Below are 25,239 nucleotides of genomic sequence, written 5' to 3'. Positions count from 1 at the left end.
TATTGAGAGAGGAAAACCAGGTGGTAAGAAAACTCTAAAGGTGGCTGGGCGTGGTGGCTCACGCCTGTGATCCCAGCAGGAGTTCAAGACCAGGCAGGAGAATCGCTAGCAGAGAATATGTCTCCCGAACCCCTCTCAAAAAAAAAAAAAAAAAAAAAGTCCAGGCGCGGTGGCTCAGGACTGTAATCCCAGCACTTTGGGAGGCTGAGGTGGGCGGATCATGAGGTCAGGAGATCAAGACCACCCTGGCTAATACGGTGAAACCCCATCTCTGCTAAAAATACAAAAAATTAGCTGGGCGCGGTGGCAGGGGCCTGTAGTCCCAGCTACTCCGGAGGCTGAGGCAGGAGAATGGTGTGAACCCAGGAGGCGGAGCCTGCAGTGAGCCGAGATGGTGCCACTGCACTCCAGCCTGGGTGAAAGGGCGAGACTCCATCACAAAAAAAAAAAAAAAAAAAAAAAAAGAAAGAAAAAAAGAAAGTTCCTGCAACAGTTCAAGCTGTGAAAGACAGGCACTCTGCCATGCAATTCTTTGTGATTTTTCTTTTTTATTTTTGGAGTCGGGGTCTTGTGCTGTCACCCAGACTGGGGTACAGTGGTGCGGTCATAGCTCACTGCGGGCTCAGACTCAAGCTCAAGCGATCTTCTTATCTTGCTTTCTAATTGCTGGGATTATAAGCATGAGCCACTGCACCTGGCCTGTGTGATGTAATTCTGATGTCAACTCCCTGATGTTACATCAAATGCCACAGGTTAAGGCCACCAGCCCCCGCTAGGCTGCCCTCGCTTCAGATGCAGCTGCAAGCTTGGGTATCCACAGACCGCATGTACTTCTCACCAACTGGCTGCAAATTTGGAGGTTCCCACCACGTCCTCAGGTTTGATAATTCACTATAACAACCCACAGAACTCTGAAAAGCATGATACTTTCTCTTTCTTTATTTGAGACAGAGTCTTGCTCTGTCACCCAGGCTGGAGTGCAGTGGCCACCATGCTTGGCTAATTTTAGTATTTGTATTAGAGACAGGGTTTCGCCATGTTGGCCGGGCTGGTCTTGAACTCCTGACCTCAGGTGATCCGCCCACCTTGGCCTCCCAAAGCGCTGGGATTACAGGCATAGCCACTGTGCCTGGCTGACTTCTAGAGTTTCAATAACAGAGATGTGGTTCAAGAAGAAAAGGGAGACATGTTTTGTAGACAGCAGGAGCTTCATGAAAAGAAGCCAATGAAGGGCAGGATGTGTAGCTGTCTACCTACAGGAAACCAGCCGGGAGCCTCCCCACAGGGACTTCAGCACAGACAGCTGGGAAAATCTGCATTAACCTGAGCTCTGGACCTAAGAGAGGACAAGGCCTTGACTGTTTCTACAGACTCACAAGACGCAATCTCTGCAGTCCATGCCCGTGGTGTGATCTGGGAAACAGGGGGCCTTCTAAATGCCAACAGCAAGGAAATCAAATGTGCAACAGACAGAAATACCGGCACTGACACGGGCCATGGAAAGGCCTAAACAGATGACTGCAGTCCACTGCCAAGGTCATCAAAGGGGTGACTCTGAAATAATACATTTCAGACGCCATGGCCCAAATAGCTGCACGAGGTGGGGAAGTCCTCCACGTGCCTCTGCTTCCTTCAGTACCTCTTCATGAAATAAGCTGAGGTACTTCCCTGGGGAATTTCCTTTCTCTTTCTTTCTTTTGAGACGGAGTCTTGCTCTGTCACCCAGGCTAGAGTGCAGTGGCGCGATCTCGGCTCACTGCAACCTCTCCCTCCCGGGTTTTGGCAATTCTTCTGTCTCGGACTTCTGAGTAGCTGAGATTACAGGTGTGTGCCACCATGCCCAGCTAATATTTGTATTTTTACTCGAGACAGGGTTTCACCATCTAGGCCAGGCTGGTCTTGAACTCCTGACCTCATGATCCACCCATCCTGGCCTCCCAAAGTCTTGGGATTACAGGCACGAGCCACCACACCCAGACTTCTTTTTTTATTTTTTGAGATGAAGTTTCACTCTTGTTGCCCAGGCTGGAGTGCAATGGCGAGATCTCAGCTCACTGCCACCTACTCCTCCCAGGTTCCAGTGATTATCCTGCCTCAGCCTCCCGAGTAGCTGGGATTACAGGCACCCAACACCAAACCCAGCTAACTTTTTGTATTTTCAGTAGAGATGGAATGTCACCATGTTAGCCAGGATGGTCTTGAACCCCTGACCTCTAATGATCTACCCGAATTGGTCTCCCAAAATGCTGGGATTACAGGCGTGAGCCACTGTGCCCAGCCCCTCCCATACCTCTTTTGGCCAAGGCAGTACAATTCAGAGAATCTTGCCAGGGAAGACTGGTAAATGGACATCAACATGATGCCTATGGCTCCTGGTGGATTTAGATACCTCCTGGTGCTTACTGATACCTTTACCAGTTACATGGGGGCTTTTCCATGCCAGACTGAAAATGCTGGAGATCACTGATCAACCTTCAACTATTTACTAGCAGAACACTGAGGGGACTCTGCAGTCACCAATATCTCCTATTGCACTTGGATAAACACCTCCCGGGAAATAGAGATGAACAGAAAGGAAATAGTTAAACAAGCAGAATGGCTACATTCCTTCAACCAGAAGGGTCCATTAGTCTGTTTTCACACTGCTATAAAGAACTACTGGAAACTGGGGAATTTATGAAGAAAAGAGGTTTAATTGACTCACAGTTCTGCAGGCTGTACAGGAAGCATGGCTGGGGAGGCCTCAAGAAACTGACAATCACGGCAGAAGGTGAAGGGGAAGCAGGCACGTTTCTGGCCATGGTGGAGCAGGAGAGACAGAGAGAGTGAAGTGGGAGGGCTGCACGCTTCTAAACAACCAGATCCCATGAGCGCTCACTCACTATCACGAGAACAGCAAGGGGGACGTCAGCCGCCATGAGCCAATCACCTCCCACCAGGTCCCTCCCTCAACACTGGGAATTGCAATTTGACATGAGATTTGGTTGGGGATACAGAGCTGAACCATATCAAGGGTAGTTCAACCACTGAGATTGATTGATTGACTGAGATGGAGTCCCGCTCTGTTACCTAGGCTGGAGTGCAGTGGCACAATCTCGGCTCACTGCAACCTCCGCCTCCCAGGTTCAAGCAATTCTCCTGCCTCAGCCTCCCTAGTAGCTGGGACTACAGCACACGCCACCACACCTGGCTAATTTTTGTATTTTCAGTAGAGACGGGGTTTCACCATGTTTGCCCGGCTGGTCTTGAACTCCTGACCTCGTGATCACCCTGCCTCGGCTCTTCTTTTGCTGGAATTACAGGCGTGAGCCACCGCACCCGGACAACCACTGAGATTTAGAAGGCAGTCGAGTCCACTATACCACACCTCACCTGGTTTCTTCCTCTGTTGGGGCCCCTCGTGGCCACTGTTCTGTTACTTTTTGGTCCTATTTATTTAAATGGATGGTGAGCTGTTTGTCCTCCAGGATCCAACACTTCCACCTTCAGCTTGTATTACAACAATACCAGCCTTTCAAGCTACTCCGGGTGACCCCAGAACTCATCTGAACTCAGAAGCCCAAGAGTTTCATTCCTCTCACTTTAGGGGACTAAGTGCCCCTGGTCAGCATGAAGTCGATACAGAAGCATGACCTCCATCCCTAATCCCTCAAGAATGAGGAGTGGAAGGTGTTGGCAGGAGGGTGGGACGCGGTTTGTAAATCTGTAACTGCATCAGACCAAATCTAGTTCAACTTTTTTTTTTTTTTGATGGAGTTTCACTCTTGTCACCCAGGCTGGAGTGCAATGGCACGATCTCAGCTCACTGCAACCTCCACGTCCTAGGTTCAAGCATTCTGCTGCCTCAGCCTCTGGGGTAGCTGGGATTACAAGGGTGCACCACCACGCCTGGCTAATATTTATATTTTTAGTAGAGACGGGGTTTCACCATTTTGGCCAGGCTGGTCTTGAACTCCTCGACCTCAGGTGATCCACCTGCCTTGGCCTCCCAAAGTGCTGGGATTACAGGCGTGAGTCACCGCACCCGAATCAGTTCAACTTTTATGTAATGAAGTTGTCAGTTGTTTTTCAATTGCCATCGACCCGCAGGTTGAAGGTCATGTACCCTGTGCATGCCCAGGTTAACCAAGCGTGCCACCGTGGAGTGGAACCTAAGAGCTCAGCCTGAAGAGCTCGGACCGATTTAAGAACCAGACACCCCAAGGCAGGAGCCAGGATCCAATCACATTGAGTTTTGGTGTCACCCCATGGCAGGATCCACTCAGATCACACCTCCCAGCGTTACTTTATTGCAAGATCCAATCAAATCACACCTCATTACCCTACGCTTATAAAACCTGACATAGCCCCCAGCTGTGTAAGGGAGATTTGAGTACTTCCTCCTGTGTTCTTGCTGGCTGACTTACAAAAAAGCTTTAAAAAAAAAGCCGGGCGTGGTGGCTCACGCCTGAAATCCCAGCACTTTGGGAGGCTGAGGTGGGCAGATCACTTGAGATCAGGGGTGCAAGACCAGCCTGGCCAACATGGTGAAACCCCATCTCTACTAAAAATACAAAAATTAGCTGGGTGTGGTGACACACACCTATAATCCCAGCTACTTGGGAGGCTGAGGTAGGAGAATCACTTGAACCCAGGAGGCGGAGGTTGCAGTGAGCCAAGATCACACCACTGCACTCCAGCCTGGGCGACAGAGTGAGAAGACTCCGTCTAAACAAAAAAAGTTAAAATTAGCACCGAATGCTTTACAAGTAAAAAAAGTTTTTAGCTGCATATGTTTAAGTAACTTTTTAGATTATAAGAAATATGCATGCAAAATGGAAAGGCACAAAGAAGAGAGCAAAAAGTGCATGAGATCTCACATCCAAGGATAACCGCTGAGAACATGGAAGTGCTGACTCTTCCAGTCTTTATACTATACACATTTAGGCCTGTTGTTTTGTTTTCATAAAACTGTGATCATATAATACAGACAGTTTTATAATCTGCTTTTTAAACACAACAATTATATAACATTTAGCTGTTTCATTTGCATTCAAATTCATAAGGGTTCCAGTAACTCATTTATCAGAAAACCAAGAGAAATATTCTCATAAAAATATAAGTACATAAGGTCAGGCATGGTGGCTCACGCCTGTAATCCCAGCACTTTGAGAGGCCGAGGTGGGCAGATCACCTGAGGGCAGGAATTCGAGACCAGCCTGGCCAGCCTGGACAACATGGTGGAACCCCGTCTCCACTGAAAATACAAAAATTAGCTGGGCGTGGTGGCGCGTGCCTGTAATGGTAGCTACTCAGAAGGCTGAAGCAGGAGAATCGCTTGAACTTGGCAGGTGGAGGTTGCAGTGAACTGAGATCGCGCCACTGCACTGCAACCAGGGCGCCAAAGTGAGACTCCATCTCAAAAAAAGATAAAAATAAAAAATAAAGAAAATGTATATCTATGTATATATATTTTTCCAGACAGGGTCTTACTCTGTCTCACAGTCTGAAGTGTAGTGACGCAATCATAGCTCACTGCAGTCTCAGGTTCCTGGGCTCAAGTGATCCTCCCACTTCAGCCTCCCAAGTAGCTGGAACTACAGGTGCATGCCACCATGCCCAGTCAATTTTTTTTTTAATTTTTCATAGAGACAGAGTCTCACTATGTTTCCCAGTCCTAATAAACACTATGTGATAAAAAGAAAAAAGTAAATCACCCTGAAGTTAAGTCTTTAATGAGAAATGCAAATAAAGCATTTCACAATAAATTAGGGGAAGAGAATCAACTGAAGAATAAACATCTTTAGTAAAATCTTTTGCTCATGTGCATTAACCAATACTCTTGAAAACCGAGATTAATTTACTGTACCTTCTTAATATTCCTTTGAAATTCCTTATGGCGCACAGGTAGCGTAGAAAATAACTGCTTCACGCTGACTGTGGTCCCTCTGGGGTGGGGGTAGGGGGTTTTCTGGATGATTTTCCCATCGTGATCAAACACCAGTCGAGTCCCAACCTTCGCCGATACGTGGCAGGTAGAAATGGTGACATCGCTGTGAGAGAATACCAGGCATGGTGTGTTCAGTGAGAGATCCGTGATGTTGGGCACTGACTACTCTTTTCTTCACTTGCTTTTCTCTCAAAACTTTCTTAAAAAGCTGATGATCCCTCTGAGATAACTGAGATCTAACAGTTGAGGAGTCATCATAAAATCTAAGGTTTGGCATCTAAAAGACAGTGAGACAGAGAGCACTAAACATGCTTTGTTTTGATAAAAACTTTGACTTCGTTTTTCAGGTTGAATTGCAAAACCATAAATGATCTCAAGATTTATTGATTCTCAGAGATTTGTTTTGTTATTACTCTTCAAACAAAAATTTTTAAAAGAATTTTTTTAAAGAATTTTTTAAAATTTTTAAAATTTTTTTTTAAAGAATCCAAAAGATATTATAATTAAAATGTATATGTAGGGCAGGGTGCGGTGGCTCGTGCCTGTAATTCCAGCACTTTGGGAGGCCAAGGAGGGCAGATCACTTGAGGCCTGGAGTTCCAGACCAGCCTGGGCAACATGGCAAAACCCCACCTCTATTAAAAATACAAAAATTAGCCAAGAGTGGTGGTGCACGCTATAGTCCAAGCTCTTCAGGAGGCTGAGGCACAAGAATCACTTGAACCTGGGAGGCAGAGATTGCAGTGAGCTGAGACTGTGCCACTGCACTCCAGCCTGGGTGACAGTGTGTGACTCTAAAAATATATATATATATATATGTATGTATATATATATGTGTGTGTGTGCGTGTGTGTGTGTGCATGTAGTTATTTATAAAAATTTAGTATCTGTGCTATAATTAAGTAGTGCTTTGGTGAAATGTTTCCCTAAAAATTGATAATGAAAACCAATGGTAACTATCATTTATTACCTATATGTTATGTTCAAATTGAGAAGTTACTGTTCTAATAAGGGTAACCAATTTTTTTAACAATACTATTTGCTTCATTTCATTCATTTATTGCTCACATTTCAGAAGTACTAGGACTTAGATTGGCAGTGAGACAAAACAGAATTCAGAAGCTAGAAGCTGAGATATTGAGACAGAAAATTGTAAATAATAATGATTCCAATTAATTTTCAGAGAGGTTTATCTAAGGGGTCAAGTGAATGGATAAAAATATTTTATCACCTCAGTGCACAAAGTGAGCTCAGAGCTTCCCCCCGAAAGCCAAAAGTTTCAACCTGAGGTACGTCGGCAAACTCTTGAATCTTAGATGTGTGATGTTTCAGAGCTGAAAGAGAGTATAAAGTAAGGACTAAGATATTTCAAGTGCTATAACAATAAATATACATGATATCTAGTAACTGGCTTTAAAAAAACTGTTTTTGTGTTTCCCAAGACAGTGTTACTCAAAATTCTAAGACATGTGGCCCAATTATTTTATAATAGGATTAGAAAAATTTAACTTACTTAAGCCTTCGAACTTTTCTTCTTCTACCCCATATCCATTGCCTGAAACTTCAATGAGATCCACTCCATAGTCCTTAAGCTTTAGATCTAGAAAGTTTAAAATATTTATATATTTATTAAAAATGGACCCATGCTATCAGTTTTTATATTGATATTATCTATAACATGTGCAAATTTAAGTGTCATAACTAGACCTTTAGTTAAACATACTAGTGTCATTTTGTATATTTCACTTTTATAAAGTTCTTTCTGGCTATTTACTAGCCCAGATTAAATAGTTTAGCATTTTCTTTCTTTCCTCTTTTTTTTTTTTCCCTTATGCTAGTCAAGTGAAGCAGTTGGAGTGGAGAAGGAACAAAAAAATCTGTAACTGGTTGTGATCAATTAGTTGTAAAGACCGTTGCACTTTGACCAGCCTTTTCCTTTGAAAGAAATAATTTTAACATACCCAGTAAGGAGAACGGGGGCCGGGCGCGGTGGTTCATGCCTGTAATCCCAGCACTTTGGAAGGCTGAGGCAGGCGGATCACGAGGTCAGGAGATTGAGACCATCCTGGCTAACACGGTGAAACCCTGTCTCTACTAAAAATACAAAAAATTAGCCGGACGTGGTGGCGGGCACCTGTAGTCCCAGCTACTCGGGAGGCTGAGGCAGGAGAATGGCATGAACCCAGGAGACGGAGCTTGCAGTGAGCCGAGAACGCACCACTGCACTCCGGCCTGGGCAACAGAGCAAGACTCCGTCTCAAAAAAAAAAAAAAAAAAAAGACCAGGCAAAACAATAGTATTCAAGAATACATATTTAGGTGAGATAAATGATGAAATTATTTTATTTTATTATTTCTTTCTTGAAGACACCACTGCCACCCAGGCTGGAGTGCAGTGGTGTGATCATGGCTCACTGCGGCCTCCACCTTCCAGGTTCAAGTGCTCCCCTGCCTCAGCCTCCTGAGTAGCTGGGACTACGGGGCACAGACCACCACACCCAGCTAATCGTTTTTATTGTTTGTGGACATGGGGTCTTGCCACGTTGCCCAGGCTAATAGATAGTGAACTTATTTTAAAGGAGCAAGAAAAAAATGTCCATCCGCACATGAATGGATAAAGAAAATGTGATATATACATACAATGGAGTATTTAATTCAGCCTTAAAAATAAGGAGATCCTGTCACTTGTAACACTATGATTGAACTTGGGGATGTTATGCTAAGTGAAAGGTCAAGGTGGGCGGATTATTTGAGGCCTGGATATATGGGATCTTGCTAGGCTGCCCAGGCTGGTCTTGAAGTCCTGGTCTCAAGCAATCCTCCCACCTTGGCCTCCCAAAGTTCTAGGATTACAGGCGTGAGCCACCATGCCTGGCTGACCCTCACCTATTTTTTTCGTTGTTGTTTGAGACAGGGTCTATCTCCATCTCCTCGGCTGGAGAGCAGTGGCTTGATCATGGCTCACTCCAGCCTCAACCTCCTGGGCTCAAGCAATGCTACCACTTCAGCCTCCCGAGTGGCTGCGACTACAGGTGTGCACCACCACACCCTGCTAATTTGTGTATTTTTTGTAGAGATGAGGTCTTGCTATGTTGCCCAGGCTAGTTTCAAATTCCTGGCCTCAGTCAATCCTCCCACCTTGGCCTCCCAAAGTGCTGGGATTATAGGTGTGAGCCACCACCTCTGGCCAGCTCCCACCTGTTGATCAAAGGAGCATCAAAGAATTTGCAGCCTCCAGAAGGAGGTCATTTCCTGCCTCTGAGTCTCAGTTTCCACATCTATGAAATAAAGTTAATGATCCTTCACTCCAGGGTTGTCATGAAGGCTAAATTAAGTTGTATTTGGAAAAATATGTGGGGCACAGTAGGTGTGTTTCTCACACCCAGAGTCAGAGTGTTTAGCAGAGGGTTAGTAGTTGCCTCCAGGGCATGAAGGGCTCTTCCTGACCCTAAGTGTGAGGAACGCTTTGGGTTAAAAGATTGTACTTTTCTGCGTTCAGCTGAAAGGTGGAGGGCTCAGTGAGGTGGCTCACACCTGTAATTCCAATGCTTTGGGAGGCCGAGGTGGGAGGATCACTTGAGCCCAGGAGTTTGAGAGCAGCTTAAACAACACAGTAAGACCTTGTTTCTACACACACACACACACACACACACACACACACACACACACACACACACATTAGCCAGGCGTGGTGGCATGTGCCTGTAATTCCAGCTACTTGGGAGGCTGAGGTGGGTGGATTGCTTGAGGCAAGGAGTTTGAGACAAGCCTGGTCAACATAGTGACACCCCATCATCCCCCAAAATCATTTTTCTTTGTTTTAAGGCAGAGCCTCAGTCTACTGCCCAGGCTGGAGTGCAGTGGTGTGATCTCACCTCCTTGCAACCTCTGCCTCCCGGGTTCAAGCGATTCTTGTGTCTCAGGCTCCTGAGTAGCTAGGATTACAGGTGTGCACCACCATGCCTGGCTAATTTTTGTATTTTTAGCGGAGATGGGGTTTTGCCGTGTTGGTCAGGCTGGTCTTCAACTCCTGGCCTCAAGTGATCCGTCTGCCTTGGCCTCCCAAAGTGCTGGGATTACAGGTGTGAGCCACTGTGCCCAGCCACAATAAATCATTTTTTAAAGGTTAAATTTAACCTCATTTAAGTAATACATATAAGTCTCATCGAATAATTGAAGCCAGTTTGTGAGGTAAAGTCTAATATTATGTGCATTTTAATTCTTAGCGTTTAATTAAAGCCTCATAAGTACAAATAAAAACAGGACTTGCTATAACAGGTTGCCACCTATTTTCTTTGAAGATGACGAGCAGCATCTTATTTGCGTTAACACAAGTCATCCACATAACAAATATAGATAAGAAAAGTGGCCAGGTGTGGTGGCTCATGCCTCTAATCCTAGTACTTTGGGAGGCCGAGGCAGACAGATCACTTGAGGTCAGGAGTTCGAGACCAGCCTGGGCACTATGGTGAAACCCCATCTCTATCAAAAATACAAAAATTAGCCCGGCATGGTGGTGGGCACCTGTAATCCCAGCTACTTGGGAGGCTGAGGCAGGAGAATTGCTTGAACCTGGAAGGCGAAGTTTGCAGTGAGCCAAGATCATGCCACTGCACTCCAGCCTGGGTGACAGAGCGAGACTCTATCTCGAAAAAAGAAAAAAGAAAAGAAAAGAAAAGAAAAGTAAGGCACTTAGAGGGTAAGTGGCTTCACTCGGTACTAAGTAGGGGAGTGTGGATTTGAGCCAAGCTGTGGGTTCAAACCACATCAACACCTGCTATGCCTGACTGCGTCTCCACGCTGCTGGGAAGGTTGACTGAATCTGCCACTACCTCCCTGGGGTGCATGTGCTTACCAAACCATTGCATTATGTAAAAGGCCGTGCTGTAGGTTTTTAGTTTTTTAATTTTTATTTTTTTGAGATAGAGTCTCACTCTGTCACCCAGGCTGGAGTGTAGTGGCATGATCTTGGCTGACTGCAATCTCTGCCTTCCGGGTTCAAGTGATTCTCTTGCCTCAGCCTCCTGAGTAGCCGGGACTACAGGCCCACACCACCACGCCTGGCTAATTTTTGTATTTTTAGTAGAGACAGGGTTTCACCATGTTGGACATCATGGTCTCGGTCTCTTGGGCTCATTATCTGCCTGCCTCGGCCTCCCAAAGTGCTGGGATTACAGGTGTGAGCCACCGTGCCTGGCCTCTAGTGACCTCATTTTAACTTGATCACCTCTGTAAAGACTCTGGTTCCAATAAGGTCACCTCTAAGGTCTGGAGGGTCATGGCTTCAATACACGAATTAGGGGTGGGGGGCACACCATGCAGCCCAGAATACTAGCGTATCTGGTTATGTTAAACTTGCTATAGCCACAGTCTCGCTGACTTGGATATGGTACCATGGGAAGGGCCCTTAAAGATCATCTTATCTGGTTGGGCTCAATGGCTCACGCGTGTAATTCCAGCACTTTGAGAGGCCAAGGCAAGAGGATCGCTTGTGACCAAGAGTTCAAGACCAGTCTGGGCAACAGAGCAAGATGCTATATCTACTACAGGCATGCACCTGTAGTCTCAGCTACTTGGGAGGCTGAGAGAAGAGGATTGCTTGAGCCCAGGAGGCAACAGAGAGCTGATTGTACCACTGCACCCCAGCCAAGGCAACAGAGACCTTGTCTCTAAAAAACAAAAACAGGCCGGGTGCAGTGTCTTATGCCTGTATTCCTAGCACTTTGAGAGGCAGAGGCGGGTGGATCATTTGAAGTCAGGTGTTCAAGACCAGCCTGGCAAACATGACGAAACCCTGTCCCTACTAAAAAAATACAAAAATTAGGCGGGAGTGGTGGTGGGTGCCTGTAATCTCAGCTACTCGGGAGGCTGAGGCAGGAGAATCGCTTGAACCTGGGAGGCAGAGGTTGCAGTGAGCCGAGATGGAGCCACTGCACTGCAGCCTGGGTGACAAAAGCGAAACTCTGTCTCAAAATATTAGGAAAAAAAAAAAGAGAGAGCCTCTTTTCCATCTCCCCGCCACAGAGTTGTCTTCAGTAATTTCATTCCCTTTTTTCCTGAGGATTCACTGGGTTTCTGGGTCCCAGAGGGGAAGTTCTCTTCAAGGTACAGAAACCACGACTCCGCAGAGAACCGCAGAGACGGCAGCATGACCAGACCCCGGACAGGTGTGGAGAAGCTGCTGGGCTGAGACTTGGGCTGAACTTCCGCTGCAGGTCGACTTATTCCCATCAGCACCAAAGCTGCTGGAGGGGGTCATCCACTAGCAAATGAAGGGGGGGGCGCGGCTTGGAGGCTGTTTCAGAAGGCCCCACTGAGCCACGGACTCAAGGCCTGGCCACAGCCCTCCCAAGCGAGGCCCAGATCATATTTCACCACGCTCAGAAAACCTTGTCAGCTCATTTCAGTCCACAGTGACTTTGCTTTCTTTAGGATCTCTCTTGCACTGTCCAACTCAGAGAATTTCAAATCTGAATGGATTCCAATGACGGAGCTAAATCAGGCCTCACCTCAGTTTTTTAATTACAATCAATAGGGCTGGGTCCCAGCATCTGTGTCTTAATGTTCCTCCATGTGATCCTCATGCTGAAAGGCTGGTATTTGAAAATCCCTTTTTTTGGGGAGTGAAGGGTTTTTTTTAGAGAGAGGCCTCACTCTGATGCCCAGCCTGGAATGCAGTGGTGGATCACAGCTCACTGCAGCCTCGAACTCCTGGCCGCAAGAAATCCTCCCACCTTAACCAACCAAAGTGTTGGGATTGCAGGAGTGACCGCTGTGTCCAGCCAGGAAAGCCCTTCTGTTTCACTTGAATGATATTTCTGCAGCATACCTACAGCCATTGTTGTATTAAACGGCATCATTGCAGGAAAAGAAAAGGTGAGAGGTGACTGTTTTGCTTTTTTCTGAACATATCAGACCAAACCTGGGCTGTCTGGCACTTTTTTTTTTTTTTTTGAGTCGGAGTCTCACTCTGTCGCCCAGGCTGGAGTGTAGTGTCGTGATCTCGGCTCACTGGAACCTCCACCTTCCCGGTTCAAGTGATTCTCCTGCCTCAGCCCCACAAGTAGCTGGGATTACAGAAGTGCACTCCCACGCCCAGCTCATTGTTTCTGTATTTCTACAGAAAAACAGACAGGTTTCACCATGTTGGCCAGGCTGATCTCAACCTCCTCACCTCTGGTTATCTGTCGGCATCGGCTTCCAAAAGTGCTGGGATTACAAGTGTGAGCCACCGCACCTGGTTTGCCCATTTTTTGACAATGTATCAACATCATCTAAGATGGGCACTGCCTCAGTGTAGTGTGTCTAGACAAGGTGGCCGGAACAGAGAGGAATATGCATACCAGGCTTAAAGACGGGTTAAATCAGAGCTTTTCATTCCACAAAAGAGCAATTTTAATGAGGTCAGAACATGGATGTTCTAATATTTGAAAGCCTGTTAACTAGGAGAGAGAGAGAGTAAAGTGATTTGTTGTAGGAGGACACACCCAGCTCTGACGGTTTCAAGCGTCATGAATGCAAATTTGAACTCCAGAAAAGCAGAGCTTCCTAACAATGGGACTTCCACAGCAATGGGATTTCCTTCCGCATTCAGTTTGTGCCTTTCCCATGAGCGAGAGACTCCTAGGAGAGCCGCAGCCCGTTAGGAAGCCATGTGGGAACTCATCCACAGGTTCTCTTTTTTTTTTTTTTTTTTTTTGAGATGTAGTTTTGCTTTTCTTGCCCAGGCTGGAGTGCAATGGTGCGACCTTGGCTCACTGCAACCTCCGCCTCCCAAGTTTAAGCCATTCTGCTGCCCCCGCCTCCTGAGTGGCTGGGATTACAGGCACCCACCACCATGCCTGACTAATTTTTTGTATTTTTAGAAGAGATGGGGTTTCACCATGTTGGCCAGGCTGCTCTTAAACTCCTGACCTCAAGCGATCCACCTGCTATGGCCTCCCAAAGCGCTGGGATTACAGGTGTGAGCCACTGTGCCTGGCCGGAACCCACAGGTTCTTTGGATGGTCTCTGAATGTCATGAAACTCTTTTATATTTAATTAAAAGAATTTTTTTGACACAAGGTCTTGCTGTGTTGCCCAGACTGGAGTGCGGTGTCACAATCACAGCTCACCGCAGCCCCTAACTCCTAGGCTCAAGCAATCCTCCTGCCACCTCAGTCTCTCAAGTTGTTGGAACACAGGTGCCAGCCACGACACCTGGCTAATTTTGTTTTGTTTTGTTTTGTTTTAGAGATGGGCTCTTGCTATGTTGCCTATACTGGTCTTGAACTGCTGGCCTCAGGCAGTCTTCCTCCCTTGGCCACCCAAAGAGATGGGATTACAAGCATGAGCCACTGTGCACAGCTGAGATTTTTCGACTTAGTCTTTTTGTACACCCAGTATCTTATAGAATATCCATAATATAGATTCATAAATAAACCATTTCCTTCCATGGTATAAATAAATAAACCACTGCCAAAAATGGTGGAATTTTCTGAGTTAAGAGCAATACATATGATACAAAACTTGATATATACAGTTTCTTAGCCAAACTGGAGGGGCTGGCTTTAGGTGATCCGTGGACTCCCTGAAATTGGGGACACCATTGGAAATATGTGTGAACTCATGGGCAGTTTCCTATGATTTCCAGTCCTCAAAATATCTCTTGGACTCAAAGATGCCTTAGGGCAGAGGACGCATGTACCCCCAGTACAGAATCTCAGACAGTGAATGTCAGTAGACATTCGGCAGAAAAGCTCTGCCAAATTGAGTGCTCTGATGTGACATTTTCATCAAGTCAATGTTCCTGGGATCTCTTGTACATGATAATCTCACTCTTGTAAGGTTTCATCGTTTCTGCTTACCCTACTTTTCTTTCCCATCCTGATCCCTCTCCCACCAGACCGGACTCTGAAACGGGCATGTACAGAGAAGAGGAGACCCCAATACGCTTCAAGCTTTGAGCGGAGAGGACACAGCCTCTGCTGGGACAGGGAACAGAGGGATGCGGAGACCCTGAAGATGCTTTTGGACAGTGGTCTGAGGTTGGGACAGTGGCAGGAGATACCATTCACCCAGGATCTCCAGGACAAGAGATCAGCCTGGCAGTTACATGTGTTTTTGTTCAAACTAGTTGCCAGGTTGGCATGAACGATGACATCAGAGATTCCGACCTTCCTGATTGGAGGGACCGGACTCTGTCGGCACCTGGCAGTTCAGTTGGACAACAGTAACTTCTCAGAGCTGTTCTCCACTCCTGACTTCTCCCAGCCTCGAGAATTGATAACACACTCTTCTGGATCCCAGCAGTGTCCAGAAGAAGACCAAGGACAGAACAGAGACTAGGTTCGGTGAGATGGGACAGATTTTGGGAAAGATCATCATGAGCCATCAACCGCAGCCCCAGGAAGAGCAGAGCCCCCAGCGGAGCACCTCAGGGTACCCCCTCCAGGAGGTGGTGGATGATGAAGTGTCGGGACCATCAGGTGAGGGGACTGGAGGAAGAAGAGGTGGCATACGATTGACTAAGACGAAGGAAGGGGGCCAGGCGTGGTGGCTCACCCCTGTAACCCCAACACTTTGGGAGGCTGAGGCGGGCAGATCACCTGAGGTCAGGAGTTCAAGACCAGCCTGGCCAACATGGTGAAACCCCATCTCTACTAAAAGCACAAAAATTAGCCAGGCGGCAGTGGTGTGTGCCTATAATCCCAGCTACTTGGGAGGCTGAGACAGGAGAATCACTTGAGCCTGGGAGGAAGAGGTTGCAGTGAGCCGAGATCGTGCTACTGCACTCCAGTCTGGGTGACAGAGTGAGATGCTGTCTCAAAAAAAAGAAAGAGGAAGAAAAAAAGAAGGATCCGAGGTCAGGAAGGAGAACCTGGGGAGGGTGTGTGGGAAGAATGGAGAAATTCAGGCTGGGTGCAGTGGCTCACACTTGTAATCCCAGCACTTTGGGAAGCCAAGGCAGGCAGATCACTTGAGGCCAGGAGTTTGAGACCAGCCTGGTCAACATGGTGAAACCCTGTCTCTAGTAAAAGTACAAAATTGAGCTGGGCATTATGGCAGGCACCTGTAATCCCAGCTACCTGAGAGGCTGAGGCAGGAGAATAACTGGAATCCGGGAGATGGATGTTGCAGTGAGCTGAGATTGCACCACTACACTCCAGCCTGGGTGACAAAGCAAGATTCTGTCTCGAAACAAAAAAAAAAGAGGGATTCAGAGAGCCAGGGACCAGGGAAGGATATGAGGCAGTGTTCTGAGGACAGAGAGAGGGAAAAATGGGGAGGGGAAGGAGTGGCACATGGGGTTGAGCAGAGGAGAAAGTCAGAAAGGTGGCTTGGAGAAGCCAGCAGTCTGCGAGGCTGGGGAGGATGGAGAGTGGTTTGGGGTTTGGGGTCGGGGTCTAACGTGATCAGTTGCAGAAGCATTACACGGTGGCCTGGTTTCTTTACTCAGCCCCTGGGGTAGATCCCAGCCCCCCACGTAGGTCCCTTGGCTGGAAAAGGAAGAGGGAGTGTTTGGATGAATCTGACGATGAGCCAGAGCAGGAGCTCGCCCCTGAGCCTGAGGAGACCTGGGTGGCGGAGACGCTGTGTGGCCTCAAGATGAAGGCGAAGCGACGGCGAGTGTCGCTCGTGCTCCCTGAGTACTACGAGGCCTTCAACAGGCTGCTTGGTAGGAGGACACCCCAGAGAGCACCTCCAATTCTGTTCTTTCTGAAGAGGAAACTTCCAATAACCACACTTTTCCAATGGGAAAAATATGCCCCAGTGGGTGAGCTCTCCATGCGGGAGGACTCTGAAGTGATCACTCATGAGGGACACTTAGGAGACAACAGAGGATTAGGTAGACTTGATAAAGGTCGGTGCTTGGGATAAGAAAGCTTGGTTTTGGGCCAGGCGCTGTGGCTCCCGCCTGAGATCCCAGCATGTTGGGAGGCTGAGGCAAGAGGATTGCTTGAACTCAGGACTTTGAGGCTGCAGTGAGCTATGACTACATCACTGCACTCCAGCCTGGGTGACAGAGCAAAAGTCTGCGTCAAAAGAAAAACCAAGGCTGGGCACAGTAGCTCATCCCTGTAGTTCCAGCTACTCGGGAGGCTGAGACAGGAGAATTGCTTAAACCCAGGAGGCAGAGGTTGCAGTGAGCCAAGATCAGGCCAATGCATTCCAGCCTGGCCCACAGAGCAAGACTCTGTCTCAAAATAAATTAATAAATAAATAAAAATAAAAATCAAATAAAGAAAAACAAAATCAAAAATCAAAAAAGTGGTTTCAGCTGTGCCCTCTGAAACTTAATGTTTCTTACTGACTTTTCTAAACCTAAGTGTTTCCATGCATAGTGAGGGATACCAAGGCCATGGTCACACCCTGATGTGTGACTGCCTCATGAGGAAATGATGGGAATTCCTTTATGACTCTGCAGTGGTCCCTCCGTGTCTGCTGGAGGGGGTCCTGGCTGATTCCCAGCTCTACATCCTGTAGATTCTCACACCCAGGGCCTCCTTCGGCCTCTTCTCAGGGGAGTCTCAGAGCAGGAGCCTCTCTCCCTTGCCCAGTGAAAGTCATTCTCCCCTCTCCCATCCACCTCACCCGCGGCCACAATCCTGAGACTTTCCCCCGGGAGGCACACTTCTCCTCACTGCCCTGCTGCTCCCACGGAAACCCTGTCCTGCTTCTCACGCTGATATCTGCTCTCTAATCACAGAGGATCCTGTCATTAAAAGATTCCTGGCCTGGGACAAAGATCTGAGGGTGTCGGACAAGGTAAGGTTGTTCTCTATGTAACTGTGTTTCTGTTCTAACGCACGGCCAGGGGGAGGGCGCAGCTTCCAAACCCACAGTTCTCCCTCCACCACCTCCCACCAGATGCTCCTACAGTCTGTTTTTGTTATTGTTTTTGGTTTTTTTTTTGTGACACACAGTCTTGCTCTGTTGCCCAGGCTGGAGGGCAGTGTCTCGGTCTTGACTCACTGCAGCTGATGCCTCCTGGGTTCAAGCGATTCTCGTGCCTCAGCCTCCAAGCAGCTGGGATTACAAACGTGAACCACCACGCCTGGCTAATTTTTGTGTTTTTAGTAGAGACGGGGTTTTGCCCTGTTGGCCAGATTGGTCCCGAACACCTGACCTCAGGTGATCCACCCGCCTTGGCCTCCCAAAGTGCTGAGATTACAGACATCAGCACTGTATCCGACCAGCTCCCATGGTCTTGAGTCTTGGCACCCACACATTTGTTTTTCTGAGACAGAGTCCAGCTCTGCTCCCCAGGATGGAGTACAGTGGCATGATCATAGCTCACTCTAACTCCTGGGCTCAAGCAATCCTCTTTCCTTAGACTCCTGAGGAGCTGGGACTAGGCACATGCTACCATGCTCAACTAATTTTTGAAATCTTCGTAGAAACAGGGTCTCGCAGTGTTGCCCAGGTTGTTCTCCAACTGTTGGGCTCATGTGATCCTCCTGTCTCCACCTCTCAAAAAGTACTGGGATCACAGGCTTGAGCTGCCACTCCCGGCTATTCTTTGTCTTTTTATGATTTGTCAGCATCTCCCTCAGGATTCTGCTGGTCTCTTGCAGAGTGAATGAGTGGCCTCTGCCTCTCCTATGGGTCCTTTGGGATCTGAGCCCTGGGCCACAGTCTGGCTGCAGTCCTGAAGCTCCTGGGCCCTCTACTCTCAGCTCCTTGGGACAGTTCTCTGCCTGGCACACAAAAGACCCTCCTGACACCAGCCGACCTAGACACACCCCCTCCCAAGATCCCATCGGAGCCCACCATCCTGGGAGCATCACCGAAAACCCTTCCTCCGGCTTCTCGGATTTGCATCCGACCTTCGAATACCCCTCCACCCCGCAATTTCCACATGAGCACAGTCACCCCAATGCTGAGGTCCCTTCTCTGATGGGCAACCCCTCCCCAGACCCCCATTCCACTATCTCCACAATCTTCCTCTCCCAAGATGTGACCTCTCCCTCTCTGTGTTCCTTTCTCTCCATCAGTATCTCCTGGCTATGGTCATAGCGTATTTCAGCCGGGCCGGCCTCCCCTCCTGGCAATACCAACGCATTCATTTCTTCCTGGCTCTGTGAGTGGTTTGCTGCCTCCTATCCATCAATATCCAATGCCCTGGGACAGCGGGGGAAGTGGGATTGCAGCCTTTCATTTATTCTTTCACCTATTTGTCCTCTTTATTCTGTGTACAAAAAAGACAGGATTATAGTATCTTAGACTGTTGTCTCTAAAAAGAAACTCAGGCTGGGCGTGGTGGCTCAGGCCTGTAATCCCAGCACTTTGGGAAGCCAAGGCAGGCAGATCACTTGAGGCCAGGAGTTTGAGACCAGCCTGGCCAACATGGCAAAACCCCGTCTCTACTAAAAATAGAAAAATCAGTCGGGCATGTTGGTGTGCACCTGTTATCCAAGCTACTTGGGAGGCTGAGGCAAGAGAACCCCTTGAACCCAGGAGGTGGAGGTTGCAGTAAGCTAAGGTTGAGCCACTGCACTCCAGCCTGGGCAACAGAGTGAAACTTTTTTTCAAAAAAAAAAAAAAAAAAACAGGCAAACAAAACAAACTCCAATGCCAGTGTACAAATAAAAGAGTAAAACAGGCCAGGTGCGGTGGCTCACGCCTGTAATCTCAACAGTTTGGGAGGCCGAGGTGGGCGGATCACAAGGTCAGGAGAGCGAGACCATCCTGGCTAACATGGTGAAACCCTGTCTCCACTTAAAAAAAAAAAAATACAAAAATTAGCCGGGTGTGGTGGCGGGCGCCTGTAGTCCCAGCTACTCGGGAGGCTGAGGGAGGAGAATGGCGTGAACCTGGGAGGTGGAGCTTGCAGTGAGCCGAGATCGCACCACTGCACTCCAGCCTGGGCGACAGAATGAGACTCCGTCTCAAAAAAAAAAAAAAAAAAAAAAGAACAAAAAACAAAAGGAACCATGAACCGCTCCTAAGGGGAGAAGAAAAGGAGCGGAGGAGCAGACATGACACTTCCCCCAGCAAGCAGACTTTTCCGGTTCTTCTCTCTCTCTCCTTCCCACATCAACCGCAAAAGCCATCAACCTCCTCCAGGTTCCCGTGACAGAGGTCACAGTCCAGGTCCCCCTTGCATCACTCGAATCCACTGTCAAATGCTCCCTGCTGGGGTTTCCTGGAGTCTCTCCCCAAGCCAAGGGGCTTCCTAGTGCAGCCTGAACATCTTTCCAAAGCACGACAACTTCACCGCCCACCTGAACAACTTCCTTACCTGATGTCGTTCTCTATTGAGGCCAGGGTCCACAGTGCCAATTCCACCCTCTCTACAATCTCTACAACCACACTGGCTCGCCATCTTGGTGTTTCCTGGCTTGGCTTCACTGCTCCTTCCAAATGCCCTCCACTTGACTTTGCATTTGTGTTTTCTGTCTGGGTGTCCCACACACGTGGTTCTGAAGGGAAGCACCCATTCCTTGAAGTCGGTTCATCCCACAGCCTCTGTGATGCCTTCCCTCATCTTCCAACTTCTGCATGCCCGTAGCTCTCCAGTTACATCCTATTATAATGTGACATTGGGATTAGGACATCTCCTCTGATTACTCCCAGTGCCATTAGACTAGATGCCTGTAGAAGGCAGGGTCCTGGCAAAATATCAATGTATTCAATTGCTTTTTTTTTTTTTGAGACAGACTTGCCCTGTCCCCTAAGCTGGAGTGCAGTGGTGAGATCATAGCTCACCGCAGCCTCCATATCCTGGGCTCAAGCGATCCTCCCACCTCAGCCTCTTGATTAGCTCCGACTACAGGGCTGTGCCACCACACCTGGACAGTTTTTATTTATTTATTTATTTATTTATTTATTTATTTATTTATTTATTTATCAAGACAAGAGTGTTGCTGTGTCTCTCAGGCTGGAATGGAGGGGCCCAATCTTGGCTCACTGCAACCTCCGCCTCCTGGGTTCACACAATTCTTATGCTTCAGCCTCTTGAGTAGCTAGGACTAATGGGTGTGCCACCGCACCAGGCTGATTTTTGTATTTTTAGTATAGATGGGGTTTCTCTGTGTTGACCAGGCTGGTCTCAAACTCCTGGTCTCAAGCAATCCACCTGCTTCAGCCTTCCAAAGCGCTGGGATTACAGGCATGAGCCACCGCGTCTGGTGTATTTTTTATATTTTTAATAGAGACGAGGGTGTTGCTATGGTGCCCAGGCCTGTCTCAAACTCCTGGCCTCAAGTGATCCTCCTGCTTCGGCCTCCCAGTGTGCTGGGATTCCAGGCCTAAGCCACCACTCTTGGTCACCAGTTGGGTTTTTGTCTCCATCCTGAAGGAGTGGGAGACGCCCTTGATCAGGTCTCTGTCCAGCAGAGCCCTCCTGAGGAAGGTGTGGCTCTCTGCAGGGTGGGTGCCAGTCCTGAGCTAGGGACCGTCCCTTACCTTCCTCTCTGGGAAGCTGACCTCAGCCGGAGGTCTCTCCTGGTGGTGCCTCTGAGCAGCAACCTGATTTCTGTCCTCAGCTATCTGGCCAATGACATGGAGGAGGACGACGAGGCCCCCAAACAAAAGATCTTCTACTTCCTGTACGGGAAGACCCGCTCTCGCATACCCTTGCTCCCTAAGCTTTGGTTCCAGTTATGCCGTTACATGAACCCGAGGGCCAGGAAGAACTGCTCTCAGATAGCCTTGTTCCAGAAGCATCGGTTCCAGTTCTTCTGTTCCATGCGCTGCAGGGCTTGGGTTTCCCCGGAGGAGTTGGAGGAGGTGGGTGGGGCCTGGGGAGGTGGAGGATGTGGGGAGGAATCGGGTGGGCTGGAGGCTGGACGAGGGGAGAGAGGGGTATCCTGGGGAGTCCCCGTCTTCTCAAAGCGCGTTTGTTTTTCCAGATCCAGGCTTATGACCCAGAGCACTGGGTGTGGGTGCGAGATCGCGCCCACCTTTCCTAGAGCTCCAGGGACCGTGGAGGCCTGAGGTCATCGGCCTGAGAGAAGGTACATCTGCATCCTCCGGGGTAAAGGCAGAATATTGGGGTCTATTTCGGAAATCCAAGGAACCCAATTGCTTGATCTGGCTTCAAGCCTGGGCAACGTGGCGAGATATCCCCTCTCCACAAAAATACAAAAATTAGCCAGGCGATGTGGGAGGCATCTCTACTCCCAACTACTCAGGAGGCTGAGGCAGGAGGATCGCTGGAGCCTGGGAGGTCGGGGCTGCAGGGAGCCCTGATCCTGCCACTGCGCTCCAGCCGGGGCGACAGAGTGAGACCCTGCCTCAAAAATAATCATAAATACTGAGTTCGGGGAGGTTCATTATGATTGACGCACTTGAGTTACCGATTTGGGTCGAGGGTTCAGTGAAGCTTTGGTTTACATCTTGTGCAGCTAACCATGTTGAGCACAGAGCATGAGACTTTGTCATGAGGAGGTAGGATTATGGATTAGGCATTTGGACTCGTGGTTTGTGATGTTGTCACATTAGAAACAGATCTAGCACGGTTACAAGTTTAGATCTGAAGTGACACAAAAGGCCCCAGCTGTGATGAAGTCCAAAGCCACATTCTCTGAGGGTGCCCTACTCCCTGGGAAGACCCACCCAAAGTCCTTGCTATGAAGCAGAGCACTGGGGCTGACCTTGGGTGTATTAAGTTTTGGAGTCAGGGTCACCAAAGCGTGAGTTTCACGGTTCAACACGATGGTTCAGAAGCAGGGTATAGAATGAAAGGCAGGAGATAAAACTGCACTTCTCAATTGCTCTGAACTCTAGCTAGACTTGACATGGGACGTGAATAACCTTCCTGTCTAGAGAGCTGCCTCCTTGAGGTGTGACATTGTCTCTCTCACTTCCAGAACACCGGACCCAGGGGAGATGTGGATTTTCAGCAGGAACTTTATTCCAGTGCTAATGGCAGACATCAGGAAGGAGGAGAGGAACCATTTGTGCAGATCATCTAGAAGAACCTGGACCATTCTTGACAGAGCTGAATACAGTGATCACGTTGTCCTCCAAGGAGCAGGGGTGGGGTGGGGTACTTCTAGGAGTCCTTGGAGAAAAGTAAGAAACCAGGAGTGTTTCCAGTTCCACCGTTTCCTGCGGCACCACCTCCCTTTTTATATTGCTGAATGCCAACCTCCCTGGGACGGAACCTGGAGGTCCTGTTTCTTACGGACTTGCTTGCCACAGTCCAGGAGCATTTGAAGGCACAGTGCAGGGGCTCAGATTGGCACAGAATTCTTTGTGAAATATGAGTGCCACAGACTGTAACAGATAGCTTCATGCACACTATGCATTTTATTGGTTTGTTTGGAAAATGTTGGCCATTGAATTATTAATAGGTTTATTTCAAATAGTTTGGAAATTGTTGTACTTTTGAAAACATGCTGTTCCTGTAGAGTTCTTTGATGAGAGTTATAGTTGTTATATATACATAAAGATAATTTTCTTTTCATTTTTAAGTGAGAATTCTTTTTATCCTAAATCTTTTATTATCTTTAAATTTTTTTCTGTACTATTATATGTGCTCCTGAAGCGAGCACTCTTTTTATCTATGATACTTCCATAATAATCTCTTCTATTTATAGCTATTGGTAGTTCCCCACCAGAAAAAAACATAATTCTGGTGATAGAAATTTTTATTTGCTGTTTAGGTTTGTGACTGAATTGTGAGAATTCCGTTGTGATTTTTAACATGTCTCAGATATATATACTAACACGTCTAATATATACTATCTATTTTATTGGTTTATTTTGAAAACCATGGGTATAGAATTATTTAAATATTATTTTATTTATTGAAATATTTATTAACTATATTTATTTATTTAAATATTATTATTACTTTAAATATTATTTTAAATATTTTGGAAGTAGTGGTATTTTTGAATAGATGCTGTTTCTATAAAGCTGTGTGATGGGTGTTATAACTGTTGTATACACATACATATAATTTTGTTTTCCTTTTTAAGAGAGGATTCTTTTCATCCTAAATCTTTTACCTTTCAATGTTGGTATCTATTATTACACGTGCTGCTGAAGGGAGCATGGTTTTTATCTATGATACTTAGTTAACATATATATTACATTAATAGCTATGTGGTAGTTCCCCTAAATTCTTGCAAAAATAAATTTTTATTTGATATTTAGTGTATGTTTGAAATGTGAGAATTCAGATGGAATTTTTTATCTTGTTTTGGCATGTTTGTATGTTACTTTAAAGAGGATGTGTGTTCTAAAGGAGGACACGAGCTGTGTGTTTTCAAGAGAACAGTGCAGTGCATCTCTTGGGGAAACATAATAAAGATGAACTTTTCTCACCTTCACAGTGAGTGTGATCATATTGTGGTCTGGATTGATTATTTGCTGTCAAGTGACATTTTTCCTTAATGGGGTTGTGGTTATTTGAACATATTTATTAGCTTTGGAAGATAATCCTGTGCTGTTTTTTATGTAGAAAAAAACATAAGGCTGGGTGCAGTGCTCACACCTACAATCCCAGCAGTTTTGGAGGTCATGGCGGGAGGATCACTTGAAGCCTATTTTTAATTTTTATTTTTTAAAGAAAAACAACAGAAGAGAAGGCTGATCCCAAGCTACAGGGTTTTTTTGTTTGTTTGTTTGTTTGTTTTGGAGACAGTCTCGCTCTGTCTCCCAGGCTGGAGTGCAGTGGCACAACCTCGGCTCCCTGCAACTTTCACCTCCGCGTTCAAGCAAATTCTCCTGCCTCAGCCTCCCAAGTAGCTGGGACTACAGGCACCCGCCTGTACGTCTGACTAACTTTTGTAAAAATAGTAGAGACAAGGTTTCACCATGTTGGCCAGGCTGGTCTCAAACTCCTGACCTCAAGTGATCCACCCGCCTCAGTCTCCCAAACTGCTGGGATTATAGGCATGAGCTACTGTGCCCAGACCCCAAGCTAGAGTTTTAAAGCAGGAAATGAGAGAAAGATATTGAGAGAGGAAAACCAGGTGGTAAGAAAACTCTAAAGGTGGCTGGGCGTGGTAGCTCACGCCTGTGATCCCAGCAGGAGTTCGAGACCAGGCAGGAGAATCACTAGCAGAGAATATGTCTCCCCAACCCCTCTCAAAAAAAAAAAAAAAAAAAAAAGTCCAGGCGCGGTGGTTCAGGACTGTAATCCCAGCACTTTGGGAGGCTGAGGTGGGCGGATCATGAGGTCAGGAGATCAAGACCACCCTGGCTAATACGGTGAAACCCCATCTCTGCTAAAAATACAAAAAATTAGCTGGGCGCGGTGGCAGGGGCCTGTAGTCCCAGCTACTCCGGAGGCTGAGGCAGGAGAATGGTGTGAACCCAGGAGGCGGAGCCTGCAGTGAGCCGAGATGGTGCCACTGCACTCCAGCCTGGGTG

At 47.4% G+C, this 25,239-nt stretch overlaps 2 protein-coding genes across 10 annotated transcripts in view; one reads left to right on the top strand and one right to left on the bottom strand.

The window, feature by feature from the left end:
* LOC751032 (uncharacterized) overlaps window positions 1–25,239 on the bottom strand; it is a 341,389-nt gene that overhangs the window by 5,822 nt on the left and 310,328 nt on the right. For 2 of the 9 annotated variants that reach the window (XM_063814431.1, XM_063814430.1), the window contains exons 31-32: window positions 5,849–6,032; window positions 2,705–2,793 (exon numbers count right to left, since the gene is read on the bottom strand). In XM_063814431.1, coding sequence (XP_063670501.1) covers window positions 2,705–2,793; window positions 5,849–6,032 — 273 coding nt within the window. Of the gene's footprint in view, window positions 1–2,704; window positions 2,882–5,848; window positions 6,033–7,160; window positions 7,264–7,442; window positions 7,530–20,152; window positions 20,438–22,746; window positions 22,919–25,239 lie in introns of those variants that run through there. The other 7 variants (XR_010158496.1, XM_063814433.1, XM_063814432.1 and 4 more) reach the window with 6 other exon arrangements.
* LOC134810448 (speedy protein E12-like) lies at window positions 15,202–22,276 on the top strand. Its single transcript, XM_063814480.1, has 6 exons — window positions 15,202–15,395; window positions 16,367–16,585; window positions 17,618–17,676; window positions 18,906–18,991; window positions 21,399–21,642; window positions 21,765–22,276. Exons 1-6 carry the CDS (start codon window positions 15,266–15,268, stop codon window positions 21,822–21,824), a joined length of 798 nt encoding a protein of 265 aa, XP_063670550.1. The 5' UTR covers window positions 15,202–15,265; the 3' UTR covers window positions 21,825–22,276.

The sequence above is a fragment of the Pan troglodytes genome, chromosome 6, assembly GCF_028858775.2.
Source record: "Pan troglodytes isolate AG18354 chromosome 6, NHGRI_mPanTro3-v2.0_pri, whole genome shotgun sequence".
Taxonomy (NCBI): domain Eukaryota; kingdom Metazoa; phylum Chordata; class Mammalia; order Primates; family Hominidae; genus Pan; species Pan troglodytes.
The sequence above is the reverse complement of the archived record's forward strand: the minus strand, read 5'-3'. Positions and strand labels throughout refer to the sequence as shown.